At 42.1% G+C, this 20,275-nt stretch overlaps 1 protein-coding gene across 4 annotated transcripts in view; it reads left to right on the top strand.

The window, feature by feature from the left end:
- Positions 1-20,275, top strand: part of LOC120556187 (multiple epidermal growth factor-like domains protein 11) — a 182,714-nt gene that overhangs the window by 47,777 nt on the left and 114,662 nt on the right. For all 4 annotated transcript variants that reach the window (XM_039795619.1, XM_039795621.1, XM_039795620.1 and 1 more), the window contains exons 3-5: positions 705-838; positions 2,542-2,643; positions 5,345-5,445. In XM_039795619.1, coding sequence (XP_039651553.1) covers positions 723-838; positions 2,542-2,643; positions 5,345-5,445 — 319 coding nt within the window. In that variant the 5' untranslated portion in view covers positions 705-722. The remainder of the gene's footprint in view (positions 1-704; positions 839-2,541; positions 2,644-5,344; positions 5,446-20,275) is intronic.

Below are 20,275 nucleotides of genomic sequence, written 5' to 3'. Positions count from 1 at the left end.
CTTTGAGGGGTGGAGTTGAAACGGGTCACATGCTTAGTTCACAAATAAGAGGATTTGATTCAAAGGTGGGTTGCAGTTTTACAGCTTTTTCAACGTAAAACAAAGCCAGACTAGAGCACCGCTTACTGTGCTCCAAGGCTGCAACACAACAAGCACCTGGCTGTTACGGAAACCATAACTTGCGCATGTTAAATTTGGAACCCATGATCAGATTTGAAACCAAATCCTCCAAACGATTCCAATAAAGAAATGATTCCACAAATTTTTGAAACAATTCCAAGTAGGAATCAGTTCTCGATGTCCAATCGATCTGTCAGATAAATGTAGTGAAAAGTACAATATTTTCCTTCCTAGTTGAGTAGAAGTAGAAAGTATCAGTAAATGGAAACGTTCAGTATTTGAGTGAACGTACTTGGTTACTGCCCATGAAATGGACAGGTTTGATGAACGGCACCAACACACTGTTTAGTTTTTGAGCTTGTTGTTTTGTGAATCATACTGAAGATTTTCCCTGACTGTTTTTTCTTTTCCTTACTATTTCTGGAGATTGCAAATAAATGGTTGCCTGTTTATCCTCAAGCCTTAATGCCTGAGTTACGTTTTGTCCTCACATCGCGGCTTCTTTTCTGATTCATGCCCACCATGTCCCTTTTTTTAAAGGTGAAACGTTTCTTATCCTCACTGTCTCTCTCTCCTCCCCATAGGACGGAGGGAGGAGGACAATGGGGGCCGTTGGGGTTTCCCCCCAAGCCCTGCTGTGGCTCCACCTGTTCGGCTTGATCTCTCTGGCGTCGCCCCTCAACCCGGACGACCCCAACGTGTGCAGCCACTGGGAGAGGTCAGTTTCCCCAATTCAGTCTCCTCTTCTCAATATTCAAAGGGAAATAACAGCGCTCAAAACGCCGCATCGAACTAATGGACTCCCCCGCCACAAATCAAGACAGAGGGTTTCGCCAGTAATCAAAAGGTTTACTCTTGGGGACACACTGAGGCCGTAAATCCACAGCGATGGTAATGTGACTGCTTGAGTGGTCTCAGCACTCAGTGCCTCGCTGAGTTAAAGCACAATGTCATTTCTGATGAGAGCAACTCAGAGTGCAGGCGCTGGGATCGATAATCTCTCAGTGTAATCAGTGGGAATTGTGGAGAAGTGTATTACCTCCGATGACCGTAACAGTTTTCACTCCTTGCTAAAGGTTAGACTCAGTTCAGTGACCTTTTATCTAACTATGTCAGGCGTGTATTGTTACAGGAAATCAAAATCTGCATAGAACAGAAAATTCTAGAAATCAAAAGTTAAAGTGCCCATATTATGCTCATTTTCAGGTTCATAATTGTATTTAGAGGTTGTATCAGAATAGGTTTACTGTACATGGTTTAATTTTCAAAAAACATATTTATGTCGTACTGCACATTGCTGCAGCTCCTCTTTTCACTCTGTTTGTTGAGCTCTCTGATTTAGCTACAGAGTGAGACATCTTACACAGTACCTAGGTAAGGACTACTAGCCAGTCAGAAGCAGAGTATGAGGGCGTGCCCTGACAGTACCTAGGTAAGGACTACTAGCCAGTCAGAAGCAGAGTATGAGGGCGTGCCCTGACAGTACCTAGGTAAGGACTACTAGCCAGTCAGAAGCAGAGTATGAGGGCGTGCCCTGACAGTACCTAGGTAAGGACTACTAGCCAGTCAGAAGCAGAGTATGAGGGCGTGCCCTGACAGTACCTAGGTAAGGACTACTAGCCAGTCAGAAGCAGAGTATGAGGGCGTGCCCTGACAGTACCTAGGTAAGGACTACTAGCCAGTCAGAAGCAGAGTATGAGGGCGTGCCATGCTAGCAGCTAGGCGAGCATTATAACGTGTGTTACAAAGTGACCATGTCTGTCTCTGAAGTAAAGGCTGGACTACAGTAGAGCTGTTTGGAGCAGTTGGTGAACAGTGTTTTCTGTTGGAGATGGTAAGTCCCTTTGGGGGGGACTTTGGGCTTTTTCACTTTGTAAACCTATAACATGCACAAAAAAGATATAGAACACAATAAAGGAAAGGGAAAAAGCCAAACAACATAATATGAGCACTTTAAGTTGTGTCAGGATTCTTGAAAATCCTAAACGCTTGTGGTTTTTAGGCAGATAAAATAAAGTGCTTTGAAAGAATCAATGACATTTGTTCAGGTTTAATAAATTGCTCCACAAGGACACGTCCGCGCTCCCTATCCCGGGATCAATACTTGACTTCCTGATGATCTGTTTTAAAAGGAAACATTATTGAGAGTCATGAGAAAAAGAAGGGACCTCTGTGATGTTTAGCCTTTTTTATTTTTTATATTGTGTCTATTCCACCGCAATGCCATTTTCAGTTATGAGTTTTCGGACTTCAGTAAAGCCTCGAGGGTAATTGGAAAAACTTTTTAATTTGATGTGCAACAGGCTGCTTTTTTGGATTTATTAATGAGAAATATTTACTCAAGATTTGGGAATGAATGCATAAATTCACCAGTTTCTCGGCACCCTGTTAATCTGTGGTTGTGTTTTTCTATCCCTCCAGCTATGCAGTGACGGTGCAGGAGTCCTACGCTCATCCATTCGACCAGGTCTACTACACCCGCTGCACCGACATCCTCAACTGGTTCAAATGCACCAGACACAGGTATGGACTCAGACGGCAACACATCCAAGCTGCAGTGTGGAATGTCTTGATTATCTTTTAATTAGTCCATAAAATGCCACAATTAATCAAATGCCCCGAGGCGATGACGCCTTCAAAGTGCTCAAAAATAATAATCTAATTCTTCAAATATTAAATTTACTAAAGTATTGAACGAGGAACAAAGCCAATCCTCACACTCAGTGTTTATTAGGACTATTTTCATTACCGATTATCTGCCAATTAGTTTTTAGGGCATTTTTAGGCCTTTATTTTCACAGGACAGCTGGAGACATGAAAGGGGAGAGAGAGGGGGGAAGGACATGCAGCAAAGGGCCACAGGTCGGAGTCAAACCCGCAGCCACTGGGTTGAGGAGGAAACCTCTATATATGTGCGCCTGCTCTGCCAACTGAGCTAACCCAGCCATAATTGACTCATCATTTTGTCTATGAAATGTCGATCCCAGTTCCTCAAAGTCCAAGGTGATGTCTTTTAATGTCTTGTTTTGTCAAAACCCCCAAAGATACTCAGTCTGATATGATATCAAACAGAAAAGAACAGGGGATATTTGTGAGGCGGAAAAAAATGCCTTGTTTTTTCGATTATCGAAATAGGTGGCGCTTATTTTTCTATCATTGCAGCTCTAGTGTTTCGCATCTTTGCTTGTTCTTTAAAGGACACTTCACCCCAAAATAAAAAAATAAATAACAATTTTTTCCTCTTACCTGTAATGCAATCCACCAGTCTAGATAGTTTTGGTGTGTGTGTCCCAGTGTTGGAGATATCGGCCGTAGACATCGTCTGGATTCTCTTCAACATAACAGAACTAGATTCAAGATTCACAATCCTTAATTAATCCCACAACGGGGAAATGCCCAATGTTGCAGCAGCGAGGGAGAGATAAAGGGAAATGGACAAAAAGACACTCTAGAAATAAAGTAAAGAGTAAAGTGAATAAATAGTTGGTTGTACAGTTATATTTAACATTAGCGTGGCTTGTGGTGCTCAAAGCGGCAAAAAAACAAACATTCGAAGGCGCTTGGGTAGCTCACTGGTAGAGCGCGCGCCCATATATATAGAGGTTTACCCTTGAAACAGCAGCTGTGGGTTCAACTCCGACCTGCGGCCCTTTGCTGCATGTCATTCCCCCCTCTCTCTCCCCTTTCATTCTTCAGCTGTCCTATCAAAATAAAGGCCTAAAATGCCCCCAAAAAATTTCTTAAAAAACAATAATAATAAAATAAATACATTCGAAAAACTCAACAGCAGAAACCATGACCCGGTTAATCAAGATAATTTACAGACCTGGTTGTGAGCAGTTTCATGTAGGAATTATCTTGCCACATTTAGAAAAAAAATAGGAGAAACAATTTTGAAACAATTCATGTGATCACGTTTGATTTCCTCTCCTTCTTGATCTCAGAGACATTATCCAGTCAGTTCTCACCCTCGTATATGCAGTATGTCAAACGCTGTACACCTTGTACTGTTTGAACGTCTGCTGCTGGGGTTCAGAGGCAGTCAGTCGCCGGTGTCTACTACCCAACGCTGGCCGCTCAGCTCCGTCTGATGTGGTCATTTTGATGAGCGACCGTCGGCGTATCGGCTTTAATGACCACATTAAGCTTTATAGGCACCAGTTTAGCTCCTCCAGCTAAGAGCTGAGTCATTGATCTTGAGCTGAAATGTCAGACAACATCAGCGTCCTTGGATGAGTGGGAGAACCTGCCTTCAACGTTTAAGTGGCGCTTGTCTTTCAGAAGGGTAGTTATGTGAGTAACTCTCCTGTTTTCACAGGGCAGAACCACAACACCACCTCCTTAGGAAATGGAGTCGTACTGTTTTAATGGAAATTCTGTGTGTGTGGGTGCGTGTGGCTGTGTGTTTCTTGCTGTGTGTGGGCTTGTGTCTTTGTGGGTGTGTGCGTGTGTGCATGTGGCTTTGTGTCTGTGTGGCTGTGTGTGTCTCTGTGTGTGTATGTGCGTGCTTACATGTGTGTATGTGTGTGCGTGCATGTGTCTGTGTGTGTGTGTTTATCTGTGTTTGTCCGTGTGTGTCTGTGTGTGTTTGTTGCTGTGTGTGTGTGTGTGTGTGTGTGTCTCTCTCTGTGTGTGTATGTGCGTGCTTACATGTGTGTATATGTGTGCGTGCATGTGTCTGTGTGTGTGTGTTTATGTGTGTTTGTCCGTGTGTGTCTGTGTGTGTTTGTTGCTGTGTGTGTGTGTGTGTGTGTGTCTCTCTCTGTGTGTGTATGTGCGTGCGTGCATGTGTGTTTGCGTGTGTGTTTGTTGCTGTGTGTGTGGCTGTGCCTGTGCCTGTGTGTATGTGCGTGTGGGTGCGTGCATGTGCGTGTGTGCATGTGTCTGTGTGTGTACATGCATGTGTCTGTGTGCGTGCATGTGGGTGTGTGTGTGTGCGTGCGTGTGGCTGTGTGTGTGTGTGTGTATGTGTGTGTGTGCGTGCATGCGGCTGTGTGTGTGTGTGTGTGTGTACGTGCGTACGGCTGTGTGTGTGTACGTGCGTGCGGCTGTGTGTGTGTATGCGTGTGTGTGTGTGTGTGCGATGCGTGTGGCTGTGTGTGTGTGTGTGTGTGTGTGTGTGCGTGCATGTGGGTGTGTGTGTGTGTGTGTGTGTCTGTGTGTGTGTGTGTGTGTGTTGTGCGTGTGTGTGTGTGTGTGTGTGTGTGTGTGTGTGTGTGTGCAGAATCAGCTACAAGACGGCGTACAGAAGAGGCGTGAGGACGATGTACAGGCGACGCTCTCAGTGCTGCCCCGGCTTTTATGAAAGTGGAAACCTTTGTGTTCGTAAGTTTTTCAGATATGTTTTTATACATTTTAAACAATAAGGTGAAGGTTCTTTAATTGTAACGGTTAACAAAGAAGTTTCCTTGCCTCCATGGAATCCATGACGATTGTACACTTGCTTTTTTTTTGTTACGAAAATCATTTAATAGCTCTTTTAGAGTTTATGGTTCTCGCGTTGCTTCACAACATGAAGCAAGTACAAAAGGGTTCTGATTACAGAAGTTTTAAACTACAAGATTAACATCTGGTTTCAACAAACGCACTTGCACGCCTTGCACACACTACACAAAGAAATATCACTAATTAAACGATTTTTTTTTTTTTTTTTTTTTTTTTGGGTTTCGAAGATTTGGTGGGTTTTGGGGCGGAAGGGTCCTTCCTCAATAAAATGTTTTTCAATAAAAAAAAAAAAAACATTGCAATTTCCCCTTTATTTTGGATCGTTATTATTAACGTCTAACTAACTTAACTAACTAACTTAACGTTAAGTCTGTGTCTAAACTAGGGATGCACCGAATCCAGATTTTTGGGGTTCGGCCGAATACTGAATCCACTGGTTAAGATTAGCCGTCCGGAACCGAATCCCCCTCCCATCCTCAGTCCATGAACTCAGTGAACACATGAATGAAGTAAACAGGGACTGTCCTTCCTTTGCCGTACCTGAAGTTTCTGCATTCTGGCTGCTGTCTGGAGATTCCTTCGTCGTATTCTTTCAGATGTTTGATACCAGATGTTGTAACAGCGGCCATGTTGTGTATAGTTTAGGGTCCTCGCCACCACCAGACAAATCGGCATTGCAGATTAAACATGTAGTTGGACTTGAATGGCCTTCTTTTGACTGAAAGTACTGCCAAACAACAACTTTTTCTGCTCACGAGTTCCATTTTCACTTTCTCCCAGTCTACTGCATTGAACGCTCCATCTACGTAAACACCTTCCCGTAATCAACTGCAAAATTCGAAGGTTCGGCAGAAACCGAACCCCGTCAAAAAGCCCAATATTCGGCCGAATCTGAACCTGAATCCTGGGTAGTTGGTTGCGTTCAAAGTAAAACGCTAGTCGGGACCGACTTCAACCATTAGATCTGAAAGAAGTCATTCAGTTAGTTTTAATGCTCACATTGATTTTACATTCATTCGGCTTAAGTGGTGCCCAAAACGGCTCGGCTGCTGTGCCTTAGCCTTATAATGGTAGGCAAAACCCTGAAATGGGCTGAAGCTATAGAACTATTGCTATTGCTACTGACATTTAAAGCTGCATTAATTGATTTTTTTAATTTTATTTATTCATGGTCATTTAAGGGCAATGGAAGGAGCAAAAAACACGGTCACCTGGAAGAAGGAGGAGAAACATTAGCATTTCTTTCAAGTTAACTTCTTCCAGGAGACTTAAAAGCCCTCTGTGTTACATGTGTTACTTACGTTATACATAAGAATTACAGTGCATTACTTGTCATAGCTCTATGTACGACTAGTTCACGAGAACAGCCCTGCCAGCCAATCAGAATTGAGTCTCAGTCTCAGAGGCCATGGTGTTAAAAGGTTTAAGAAGTTGTAAACCCAAAGAACTGCATTTACTCATCTTAAAGACGTCTGCCCAGAAAAAGCGAATAATCCAAATTGAATCAGCAGCGTATAACAAACACTTTATTTCATATAATAGTCTTGTTAAATTCCCCGCTGCCGAAAGGCACAGAGCTTTTCACAGTACTGTGTAACCGACAGCAACAAAGATATGAGCTGCAAGTGATGTAAAACTGATATAAAGACCAACTAAATGACTCTGTTCACATTCTGTGTGAGCAGCAGTTTAACTGCTTTCATAAGAAGTTAACACACATTGCTCTCTACTTACATACAGTATGTGGAGTAAGGATGCTCTTCTAATGCTGAAAATGCTCTTTGTGTTTGATCAAAAGGCAATAAAAACATATCCGACATTGTTGCTCAGAGAGCTTTCTGCGGCATACAGCTGGATTTGAAATATCCCCACCACAGGGGAACGTGCGCTCTGTGTAAAGTCTCTGCAACAAACAACATCATTTTCATGTCATCGGCATTGTTATGTTCAAACCCTTTTTCCACTCAATACACACAAAGTTTCCAGGCTCGTTAAAATTGCAGTGTAACTTGTGGAACAGTGACTCAACCTCTGTCGTTATCTTTTCAGTCGCGCCAGGCATTTATCTATATCTGCTGTTAGAGCTGTCAAAGTTAGATCAATCCAGTTCTCTTACAAAGTGGATCCATTTCTACTTCAAGTTTTTTTTTTTTTTTTACCACCGAGAGCTTTGAAATCAATGTAAACAGAAGAAAAAAAAGGATAGAAGAAGGGAAACAAAAGTCGCAAGCACAAAACTTCGGCTAATGCGCAGTTAGATGTTGTCAGATGTCTCTTAAAACTGAAAGATGGCGGCTTTATTCTGAAGATATGTTTGAACAGCGGTGCCTTCTTGGGTCGATTCATCGGGTAAGTCGGGCTCATGGCTCATTTCGTCCTCTGGTGTCTTCAATCTCAAGTGCAAGAGGCCGTTTATCTTTGTGATATCTGTGACATTCACCTAAGATGGGCTTTAAACCCGGGTGTGTGGGTTGGATGTTGGTCAGTGAGATAAAAGCCCAATGTTTCCCTACACGGTTGTTTTAGCTTGAAGCTGGTTTTAACTTTTTCCAAAGAAAGAAAAGCCCAATTAGACGGAGCAGATGAGACAACAGATGCTCAGTCAAAGCTCACACAACAAATGCTTCAGCTGCTGTTCTTACACACACACACACACACACACACACACACACACACACACACACACACACAAAAACACACACAACACACTGCGTATCTGTATATCTCATCACATCTGATACAGCTCAGAAAGTCCTGAAAACCACAACTTTTCCTCAGACTATTACAACTTAATTAATGTAAGCTGTTTTATCTAGTTTTGATGATCCAGCTGTTTTATCTTTTTTAATACACTGGGAAAATTGCAAAGTCACATGTAGGTTATATAGTTTTTTTTTTTTTACGATTGCCATGACAATACTTTTAACAGCTTTCCTAAACTCTTAACACAGTTAGCACAACATCCGTCTGTGTAAGCTATGCAATTAACACATTTCTTGTTGCTTGTTGTTGACACAAATTGCATTCGGTTAACACAAATTTAAAATGCTTGAACATCTTTTACAAACAAGCTCAGCCATGACCAAAACAATGGATATGTACTGCCAAATTCACAAATGCTTTCACACTGTAAGTCAGAACAGATAACATTGTGTTCTAAAGCTAACTTATTGGCTACTGTGAAAGTGAACAGCTGTTCCCAAATAAACACAAATATATCCCCTGCATTTTATTCCATTGCTACTGAGAAACAGCTGATTGAAGCTATGCAAATACATCGATCACAGCTGATTCCCATCTAGGAAACACACTCAGGTGTTGAGGTTCTTTCAAAGTACGAGTAACATTTTACACTATGGGTCGCTTCAAAGGGACTATAGATGGCCGTTTTTCAGATGGAACATTCCAGTCACAACAACATTGAGTAAATCTCTATCTACTAAATGTGTTCTATATTCACATATTCACACAACAGCTCTGCAGTGGCTCAAACTTCCCCTTTCCCTTAAATATAATGTTAAAATGTCAACTCATCTGGTAGAGCGGGCGCCCATATATAGAGGTTTATGCAGTGGCCGCGGGTTAGACTCTGACCTGCAGGCCCTTGAACCCCCCCCCCCCAAAATAAATAAATAAGTGCATTCAACTGTGAAGGTACAAACTCAGAACAGCAAGAATCACATAGAAGAAGTAAAGAAAGAGCCACATGTAAGTGCAACATATAAGTTGTAAGTTTTTTTGGAACTGCCATCTTAGCCAAGGTGCAGTCAGAACAGATGTTTTGTAGTTGTGTAGCCTTTCAGCTCAGATTCAGGTTCAGCCTTTCAGCTGTCCTGATGTCAGTGGGGAGCTTGTTCCCCCATTTAGGAGCCAGGGCAGCAAACAGTCAGAATTTTGCTAATAGCCTGTTTCCACTAGGATTGGGCATCGAGGTCCGATTCCTGCTTGGACTAGTTGATTACGGGAAGGTGTTTACGTAGGTGGAGCGTTCAATGCAGTAGGCTGTGAGAAAGTGGACATGGAACTGGTGAGCAGAAAAAGTGTTGTTTGGCAGAACTTTCAGTCAAAAGAAGGCCATTCAACTTGAATATTTTTATATATATTTATATTTTGGATGTTGATTGGATCTTGAGATAGGGTAAACATAGGCCTATGGTAATTGTCAAAATAGTTTTTTCCACTTGTCTTCCTGGCATAATGTTGCCTATTCTTTTTTTTTTTTTTTTTTACAGTTAAAATAAAATGAAAACTTTACTGCTGTGGACGTTGTTTACTTCATTAATGTGTTTACTGTGTTAATGGACTGAGGATGGGAGGAGGATTCGGTATTCGGATTTGGCAGACTCTTAACCAGTGGATTTGGTATTCGGTCGAAACCCCCAAAAATCTGGATTCGGTGCATCCCTCGATTTAATTATTGCATGTTTTGTTTTCTTTGGCTCGCAAAGCCAAGAGAAACATTTGCAGAAAGACGATGCAGTCCGCCATTGTCATTGTCATGTTGTTATGAAGTTGACGCTAGCGTTTCCGGGGAAAGCTGAGGCTTATGACGACGTATACAGTGACGTAACAACGTAGTTCTCCCGGCTCTCTAGCGTGTGGAATAGCTAACCGGTTCGGAGAAGGTTCACAAATTGAACCAACTGCGAACTAGCACCAGCACCAGCCCAGCAGTAGAACTAGGTTTGCCTTGGTGGGAAAGGGGTGTGAGTGATTGGGTGTCCCTCGCAGTGAGGGAGCACCAAGCAGATTGGCCATGTTACAGTATGTTAATTTGTGCTCAGAAACTATGAATTTGAGAGTGCAAATGAGTCATTTAAGAGCATAATGTATTCATTTCTGATTGCAAATTACTTGTTTTTTAACCGTGACACCTACTGGACTCATAGTGTCATGTACATGCCACGATTAAAGTTCCAAAGAAAGTTCTTAGTTTTTCCAAAACACAGCAGCCAGGAGCAGGTACAACATTTGACTCTTACTTACATTTGTTATTTTCACAGACTGTGTGTTTTGCGTCTCACAGTGAAAATGCACTTGTATATTGAAAGGACAGATAAGATGGTTGTACTTGTATTTTGCCTGCAGCCAGTTAGAATCTGTATACGTACGTTGGCTTGGTTTGTTGTGTAATGGGATTCATTTTTCACAGAAATGTTGAGACCCATCCATAAAGAGCCCAAAGCGAGGGAGACTACCAACTGGTTTTCATATGACGAGGGTGAAGTAGTGCTGATAGGTTCAATACCAAGCTGTACATTTTTGTTTTGTTATGCCTTTCAGAGAAAAATAATTTGTAATTCAGACCTTCTCTGACTGCCTGTCCCCCTGCAAGCAAACTCATGCAGATAAAAGTGAGATCCTGAACGTATACTTTGTGACGCTTGAACTTAAAAGTCAAAACTCGGCTTTCAAACCTGTCAGAAACAATGTCGGTGAGAGGAAGAGAATATCTCCCTGCCCAGTCTTTTTCTGATGTTTCTGATCAAGGAAGGTATACAAACCTCCCTCGATCCAGCAAAATAAATCAATTATCCACCCTAGATGGTAAATTCTATGGGGCAGTGCTGCCTTTTCTTATTGAGAAAAGGAAGTGAATGGGTTTGCCTGAGGGAGAAGAGGAGGGTGAAGAGGAGCGTATTGTGTGTCTTTATTCAACATCTGCTTGTAAACAACTTTATTAGATTCTCCCGGGGGGCCGAGACAAATAACCCTCGACTCTATTGTGTGATGCTTGCTCCATTGTGAGCGAGCATGCGTACACACACACACGCACACGCGCGGTCTCACGCTCCCATTGGCTGAGTAGTTTGAACGCCGGAAGCTAATTCTTCAATGTTAACTGGGGAAAGACTGCTGCCTGGTTCGCTAACGTTAATGGCCTGGGACAGGTCTTTTGTTGAGCGATATGCCCAGCCGGAGCTAATTGAAAGGTTTCCCTCCCCGAAAGAGAGAGAGGGGGGGGCTGCTAATTTGATTACAGGGCTTTCCTCTTTCTGTTTCCTGGCTGTTTTGTGAGCGTTCTGTTTGTCTCTGTACATAAAGATGGAACCGTGCGTTTTGTCGTACATATTTACTGTTTTTGCTCCTAGTCTTAACATTTTTTCAAAAAATAACTGAAATTGAAGAAGTTTGTGTGTCTGTCTTGCGGGCGTAAGACACCTTTTGTTATTTTTCATCTCTGCCTGAAGCAATTTCATCTCTTCTCAGTATGATTCCTCCCTCCGTTGTCCCCCTTTTTCATTCTCTGTCCAGCTCATTCTTCTCTTTTTCTCTCTCTTCTGTATCCTGAATGCTGTTTGCGTCGCCTCTCTGGCCGTTAAACCCGAGCAGCTTGGCCGTCGGTGACCTCGGCACCCATCAACCTGCTTCAGCCTTTACCCCCCCACCCCTCTCTGTCACCCACCGGCACCTCAGCCATCACATCTCCACAGAAAATCTGATATATATATATATATATATATATATATATATATATATATATATATATATATATATATATATATATTACTGTTGGAATGTGGAATGTCATTTTTGAACACATCGTACAACAAAAACGTTCATTGTGTCCCATAATTCCAGTTAATGCTGTTTCTTACTTCCTTTATAGAATACTTTTTTTTTTTTTTATGTATCAGTCAAGTCATCTTTATTGTCAATTCTGCAATATGCGTCAGACATACAGAGCAATTGAAAATACGTTTCTCTCCGACAAACGGTGCAATAAGGACACGTACAACAAGTATAATATAAAAAGGTAAGAAATGTATACAAATAAGGATAAAAAAGATAAGTAATATATACAATTAAAAAAGATAAGTAATATGTACAATACAGTATTACATTCTAAATCGTGCAAATGTAAGGCCAAACCAAACAGTATAGAAACTAAAGATAAAGATATTGAAAGGATATCAGTGATTCAAAATAACAAACAGTAAGGGTGTAAGAGAAAGCTGTCTGTATCTGTTTATTTCAAAATATCTGTGTTCAGATTCAGTCAGTTTACAGTATATGTGTAGGTTTAGCTGCTCGGAAAACCAAACTATGAGGGCACTCGGAGAGCGCAGATCTCCGCCAATGCATTCCCTATCTCACCATGGTAATGCAGTGTTAACTCATTTTTCAGATAATTCTGACACCACATGGATGCAGCAAAAAGCCTAATCTTGCAATGTAAATGAAAGTGAAAAATATTTTGTGCATCTGCCCCGTGGTTTGGATCTTCTCCAAAAAATGTAATGTGTTCCATCCATGGCCCGTGCCACAACCTTCCACCAAGTTTCATGAAAATCCAGACCAGAAGTTTTTTCCGTGCTCCTGCCAACAGACACACAAACTGCGCCGAAAACATAACCCTTCTTGGCGGAGGTAATAACACAAAGGGCCCTATTTTAACGATCTAAGTGCGGCGTGAAGCGCCTGGCAGGTGTGTTCAGGGCGTGTCCGAATCCGCTTCTGCTAGTTTGACGGCGGAAAAAAGGCCCCGTGCGCCGGGTGCATGGTTCAAAAGAGTTGTACTTAGTGTCTTCATTAATCAGAGGTGTGTTTTGGGTGTAACATGCAATAAACCAATCAGAGGGTCATCTCCCATTCCCTTTAAAAGCCAGGCGCGTTTGGACTTCGGCGCATTGCTGTTATGATGGAGGATATGCTGAGCAGGAAGCAGAGATTTTCAGGAGAAGAAACTGATCTGCTCGTACGTGAAGTGAAAGCACCAGTGACTATAATAACGTGTAATATAAAATATCTAGATATATGCAATAATACTATTTCACATTGTAATATTTAAATTTTTTATCTTTTGCATGTTTGTGTGCTGTGCGTCCCTGTGTGTGTAACAAGCATAGTGTGCACCAGCCTAGGCGCATTTTACTAATTTGCTGTTAAAATAACAATGAAATGCTGCGTTATTGACTTTAGACCAGGTTTTTGTTGGTCAATGGCAACACCTCCCTGTAAGACCAGCAAGCCCAGAATGCACCTGAACACACCTCCCTGTAAGACCAGCACGCCCAGAATGCACCTGAACACCCCTCCCTGTAAGACCAGCAAGCCCATGGACGCACAGATGGGCGCAGGTGCATTTGCTATTTAAACGACGTGGGCGCTGGATAGGAAACTGACAGCCGCGTCGGTCTTAAACTAGCAAAGAGACTTGCGTCGGGCTGCGAGATAGGGTCCAATGTTTGAACCTAAGTCAATAAATTGATAAAGAATTAACTGTATTTGAACTCCACCTCCGAAACAATGTTTAAAAAGTAAGTCTAAATAAAAGCTGAGTAACTGTCAGTGTTCTGATTTTCATTAGGCGATATAAATCCTGCAGGTTGTGTAATAAAACTGGAGCAGGTCCAGATAAAAATAAAGTCGGTTTGAAGTATCTGTGGAAAAAAAAAGAAGGGAAAGCTGTTGACAAAAATGTGCAAAGCACTCGGCCATTTTGCATGTACTTTTGAGACGATCGCTCACTTCGTCACTTTCCAGTATTCTGTCAAATCACACAAGTAATACTGTATATCTGGGCAACTTCAATCAAACTTTATCATCCTTCTCTGTGCGACACATCTGATGAAAATTGATGAAAAGGTATTGAGGAAGACTCACTACAACAATGTCTGTATATTGAACTTTAAGCTATGCTCACCTCTGTGTTTTTAGCTAAGGGTTGTTCACACTTTTGGCAAATTTGCATCATGAAAACTTGCTTCCTTGACTAAACTACCAGCAGTTCCTGTTCACACTGTACATACAACAACCAGCTGGGTTACTGATAACTGACTGGAGTCTGACAATTGAGACAAAATCTGAAGTTATAAGGAGCTCCATTAGAAAGAAAATGATTTCTAAATGGATTTATGGACGTTTATCCTCGATGATATCTGTGATTTGACTGACTTTTGACACAGAGAAGAAGTGTTGTTTGTTATAAATAGTGTGACAGGATGCAAGCGTTATCTTTTCATATCCCAATAATGTATTTGTATTCAGTTTATGTCCCTATAAAATACATATATGGGATTATCTACTCAGCAAATTAGTCTCTTAGTAGCAAAAGTCTAATGGTGGAACATCATAATTGTCAAGAGGAGAAATATGAATCTTGTTTTTCAGTTCAGAACCATTTAATTTGGAATCCCCGTCGCCCCTGGATGTCGTGATCGGCCCCGTCGACAGTTTTCAACAGCGATCAGACGCCAGAGGAAGACGCCAGGTGCACTTAGAGTCGCTCGTACCCCCGCTCTCGTTCTTCCTGCCGCAGCAGATCCAGAGATTCGAGGGCACCGAAGGCTGCTTCAGCATGCCGAGACAATAGCTGAAATTAGGGAAGCAATTATTTAATCTGATATCTATTAATCTCTCGGTACCAGTCGCTGATGTAATCCTCCTTGTAGCTGCTTCTGCTTCAAGCCACAGGATGAAAGGATTAGCAGCCCGTTTTAATGATTGATCAACTCGTCTTCAGGATTACAAGAGCATGTGTCTTTGGCTCTCTTATTAACCCTTGTGTTGTCCTTGGGTCAAATTTGACCCGTTTCCAAAGTTTTTTATATCAGAAATATGGGTTTCTTTCAACCAAATTGCCCAAAAATATCATGGATGCATGGATGCACATTATATTGAACCCATACAAGGTTCCTTGCAGGGAAAATTAATGATGACTTTCTTTGCATTTTGGGTGTTTTATTCAATTTTAGTTGTCAGTTGTCAACAGTGTCAAGACTAAACTTTGACATAAACCCTTCTGTGATCCACTCAACATCCTCTGATCTTAACTATTAGTCCAAATAATTCACAATTTCTGCTTTGTTATAAACATCTTTTCCTATTCTATTTTGCCTGGAAACGCTTCCAAAACGGTTGCGTGTCACGTGAAAAATAGGTGTCAGTCTCTAGCATGCACGCGTTTTCGGGCCGTGCCTGAGACGTGTGTGTCACGCAGACTCTAACCTGTTAACATGGGAGCCGAAATTTTGATTTTTTTTTTTTTGGTTTGGTCTAATCTTATAGTATCTTTAAATATGCTTCTGTCCTCGTGGAAACTAGTACAAACACATTTTCTCAACACATTTTCCACTTGTGAAATACACCTATCTTGCATAGATTTAACAATTATTTTCATACAAATACTAATTGGGATTCATTTGGATAAATATGAGTGGACAGCAGAGTGGGTGTGATAATCAGAGTATTTTGACCTCTTTTTTTCATAAACAAATGACTCAAACCATTAAATTGATTATTAAAAATAGTTGGCAATTAAAAAACAATTTCTTTTTTTTTTGAGCAAATGTAAAGCTTTCAGTCTCCCCTCCTCTAGTATAAATCTTATCTCGGTGTGCTGTGCCAAGTGCATGTGGCCCGAGGATTCCTGTCCTAATGCATGAAGAAAGCTGTAAAGTGTTAACACAGTGCAACTATAAATTTAGACAGGACGACCCCTCTGTGGCTAAAGCACCGTAAGAGCCATAAAACCGGGCTTTACCGAGACCGGTCTAATTCGTGTATCCACTGAAGTCACTTTTCCTCCCTGCTCGCATACTTCCTTGCAACTTTTGAAACTCAGCACTTCACTTTTTGTGCACTGTGCTGATTTTACACCTCCATAGCCTGAAAACACAGCTAGTTTTTTAATAGTGTGTGAGTGTGTGTGTGTGCGTTTGTGTGTGTGTGTGTGTGTGTGTTAGAGTGCGGATCGGGACGCATTTTTCTGTCCGAGCCCGGCCCACGTCCGACAGAGCAGTAGCCGAACCTGGCCCGAGCCCGACAGGCATTACCATATTTATGTTCGAGCCCGACACAGTTAAAATCTCATTTTTTTCTCATACTAATGACACATGTACGTTTGTTTGTGTGGAAAGCTTTTATTAAACAACTGTAGGAAGGCATTGGGAAATGTCAACAGATGAGCGCATCCACGCACACGGGGCAACAAGCGCACGTTAACACAGGCGCACACCTACATAATAAGTTTTAAATTTTAAAATGTTCAATGCCTTATCGCGCTGATGTGACCGAGCCTGACCCAAACCCCAATATCATTTCTAAATATCTGTCCGAACCCGGCCCGGTTCGGGTATCCGTCCTCTAGTGTGTGTGTGTGTGTGTGTGTGTGTGTGTGTGTGTGTGTGTGTGTGTGTGTGTGTGTGTGTGTGTGTGTGTGTGTGTGTGTGTGGGCGCGCGCCATCATTTCTCCTTTATTTTTACAGGCAAGTCATTAAGAACAGCTTCTTATTTACAATGGTGGCCTCACAAGTGACAAAGCCACTTAGGGGAAGGGGAGGAGGGCTTGGAAATAAAAGATATTAGACATACATACAGTTTTTAAAATGACATAAAACTCAATGTCGGGATGTATGTAATATAAGGATGAGATGGCGTTTCTGGAAAGATGAAATGGAAATGAGTTTGTCCAATGTAAGAGTCTTTGGTTACACTTTACACTGTCACGAACATGTCATAAACATTATAAACAAGTCATAAACGTTTATGACATAACGCTTCTGTCAGTAAGTGTCATTTGGTTTTTGTCATGACAAGTTATGGTTAGGGTTAGGGTTCATGTGTCATGACAGTGGGGGGCAGTGTCATGTCACTCTTATGTAGATACCTTTAAGTGTTACCGAGTCTTTTGCAGAGCATTCCAGTCGTGAGCGGCGGCAGATTGCAGATTCATGCCGAAAGTGAAACTAAAGAGGCATACTTTTTCATTTATGTGATGTCCCATTTGTTTATGCGAGCGTATATTTATTCAAGTGGAGCTTGTGAGCGTGTTGCAGCTGGAGAGGAATCCGTGGCACAAACAGCGAGTCGGAGCAGCACATCAGGTCTCTGTGATGGAGGAGCTTAAGTCTCCGAGCTGTCAGCCCGTCTTCTCCCTGCACAATCCCTACCTGATGTACGATGCAGGATTCATACGGTGATACACAAGTGATCCCCACAAAATGAGTTGCAGGGGGTGTTGGATAAAGTTCAGCCTTTCACTTTCAACAAGCTGTTTATTGTCTGCGCTTTGTATTTTCCTTCCATTAAGCAATATAAGGGCTTTTAGGGTTACAGGTTATATTACCATTTTTTTTTTATAGCTTTTTTATCTTTTTCAAATTATTATTTTTGAGCTGTGGGACTGTTAACAATGAATGCCTTTCCCAGCATGCATTGGGCAGAGTACACCCTGGACACCTCGCCACTCTGACTCCATTTACTCTCTCCCGTGTTTGCTTGGCAACCTTACAATTACGACAAAATTCCACTAAGTTAGATACAGTTTCAGCATGTAACGCCCTGTATAACAACAAACGGTCATTTCAACATTTGTGTTTGTGTACAGATTAAACAAACGAGAAATAACTGCTAAATGAAGTGAATGAAACTACATAAATGTTTAAAAGAATTGTTAATTAGTGATCTAAGGACGGCAACCAGGGATGTTGCAGTTCATGGTCGGTGCCCTAAAGGTCCCATATTGTAAAAAGTTAAATGTCTATGTCTTTTTTTGATTATAAAGCAGGTCAAGGTGCTATATGAATACTGTGAAAGTATCAAAACGCTCAATCCACAGCCAACTAAACTCCGGAATATACACATGACAGCAGTGGATGGAAAACCACATTAATTAGCATTTTATTTTGCAGATTTTCTGTAAACTCTGTTAAAGTTTTCACTACATTTGATTGGGATGGAAACTTGTCGTCATGTGTGTTGAACTAGGCTGAGCTAGCAGAGTTGTTAAAGTATGATACAATCACAGTCCCTCATGGATATTGTTGCCCAAGAGTTAAAGGAACACGGCGACTTATTGGGACTTTGTCTTATTCACCGTATCCCCCAGAGGTAGATAAGTCCATACAGACCCTTCTCATCTCTGTGCGTGTCCTAACTCTGTCTGACGCCCCCACCGCTAGCCTAGCTTAGCCCAGATCCTGGAGGTAACCGGCTCCATCTAGCCTAGCTTAGCACAGATCCTGGAGGTAACCGGCTCCATCTAGCCTAGCTTAGCACAGATCCTGGAGGTAACCGGCTCCATCTAGCCTAGCTTAGCCCAGATCCTGGAGGTAACCGGCTCCATCTAGCCTAGCTTAGCACAGATCCTGGAGGTAACCGGCTCCATCTAGCCTAGCTTAGCCCAGATCCTGGAGGTAACCGGCTCCATCTAGCCTAGCTTAGCACAGATCCTGGAGGTAACCGGCTCCATCTAGCCTAGCTTAGCACAGATCCTGGAGGTAACTGGCTCCATCTAGCCTAGCTTAGCCCAGATCCTGGAGGTAACCGGCTCCATCTAGCCTAGCTTAGCACAGATCCTGGAGGTAACCGGCTCCATCTAGCCTAGCTTAGCACAGATCCTGGAGGTAACCGGCTCCATCTAGCCTAGCTTAGCACAGATCCTGGAGGTAACCGGCTCCATCTAGCCTAGCTTAGCACAGATCCTGGAGGTAACCGGCTCCATCTAGCCTAGCTTAGCACAGATCCTGGAGGTAACCGGCTCCATCTAGCCTAGCTTAGCACAGATCCTGGAGGCAACCGGCTCCATCTAGCCTAGCTTAGCACAGATCCTGGAGGTAACCGGCTCCATCTAGCCTAGCTTAGCACAGATCCTGGAGGTAACCGGCTCCATCTAGCCTAGCTTAGCACAGATCCTGGAGGTAACCGGCTCCATCTAGCCTAGCTTAGCACAGATCCTGGAGGTAACCGGCTCCATCTAGACTACTGCTCCCAATAAGTGACAAAATAACGCCAATATGTTCCCATTTACATGTTGTGTAACAAGGTCACATGAGACACAGCCGTCTTCTAACCATATACATACTGGGAACTATATTCTCAGAAGGCGAAGCACTGCTACTTGCAATCATGCATTGGGAAAGAGCCTAGTTATTTTTTTAACAGCCAAAAGTCTCCCAACAGCTGGCATTGCTCCTCTTCCGTCGCCTGTACCTGCTTGACGGAGAAGTTATTGTGACGTTGCTATGAGGTGGTATCGGGTGTGGTAGTATCGGAGTCATTTAATGACTACAAGTACATGCGCACGGCATCAGACCGATAACCAATACTGGCATCGGTATTTAAATGTAAATTCCTCACTTAACCCTTGTGTGTTGTTCCCGTCTGTGGGACCCGTTTTTAATGAGAAGAAAAGAAAAAATATATATTTTTATTATTTCTTCTAACTCAAACTCACTGGCCTTGGCTCATTTTCTGGGAAGAACATTAAAAATAACTTATTTTCAGTGACTGAACACGGTACACCCCCTACACTATTACATACTGTATGAGGTGTTCTGGTCTACTGGACCCAAGTGTATTTAATTCTAGGTGCTATGAAACTATGTTGTCTTTCTGCACCTGCTATTCCCACACAGAGTTACAAAATTGTTACATTTTAAGCACTTTCACCCGTTCTGATTAAGTTCTAAGAAATAAGCACCAATAATGATCAAAACTCTTGTTTCATTTTTTTTCCCCACAAAAAATTAAAATGATCATAAATGTGATCTCACTGGGATAAATGGCAAATATGAACCATAAATGATGTATATATCATTGGTAATTGAGCTAAAGTAAACATCTGTTAAGTATTTTTATATAATGTAAATTGTTATGGCTGTATTGATTTAAAAGCCCGGGAACATTGGCTGTGTAACAAAAATATGAACACCACACAAGGGTTAAACACAGTAAATTACATCAGATATCATCACACCACACATGA

This window comes from Perca fluviatilis, chromosome 3 (assembly GCF_010015445.1).
Source record: "Perca fluviatilis chromosome 3, GENO_Pfluv_1.0, whole genome shotgun sequence".
Lineage (NCBI taxonomy): Eukaryota > Metazoa > Chordata > Actinopteri > Perciformes > Percidae > Perca > Perca fluviatilis.
Note: the sequence above shows the minus strand (reverse complement) of the source record. Positions and strands in the feature narration are given on the sequence as shown.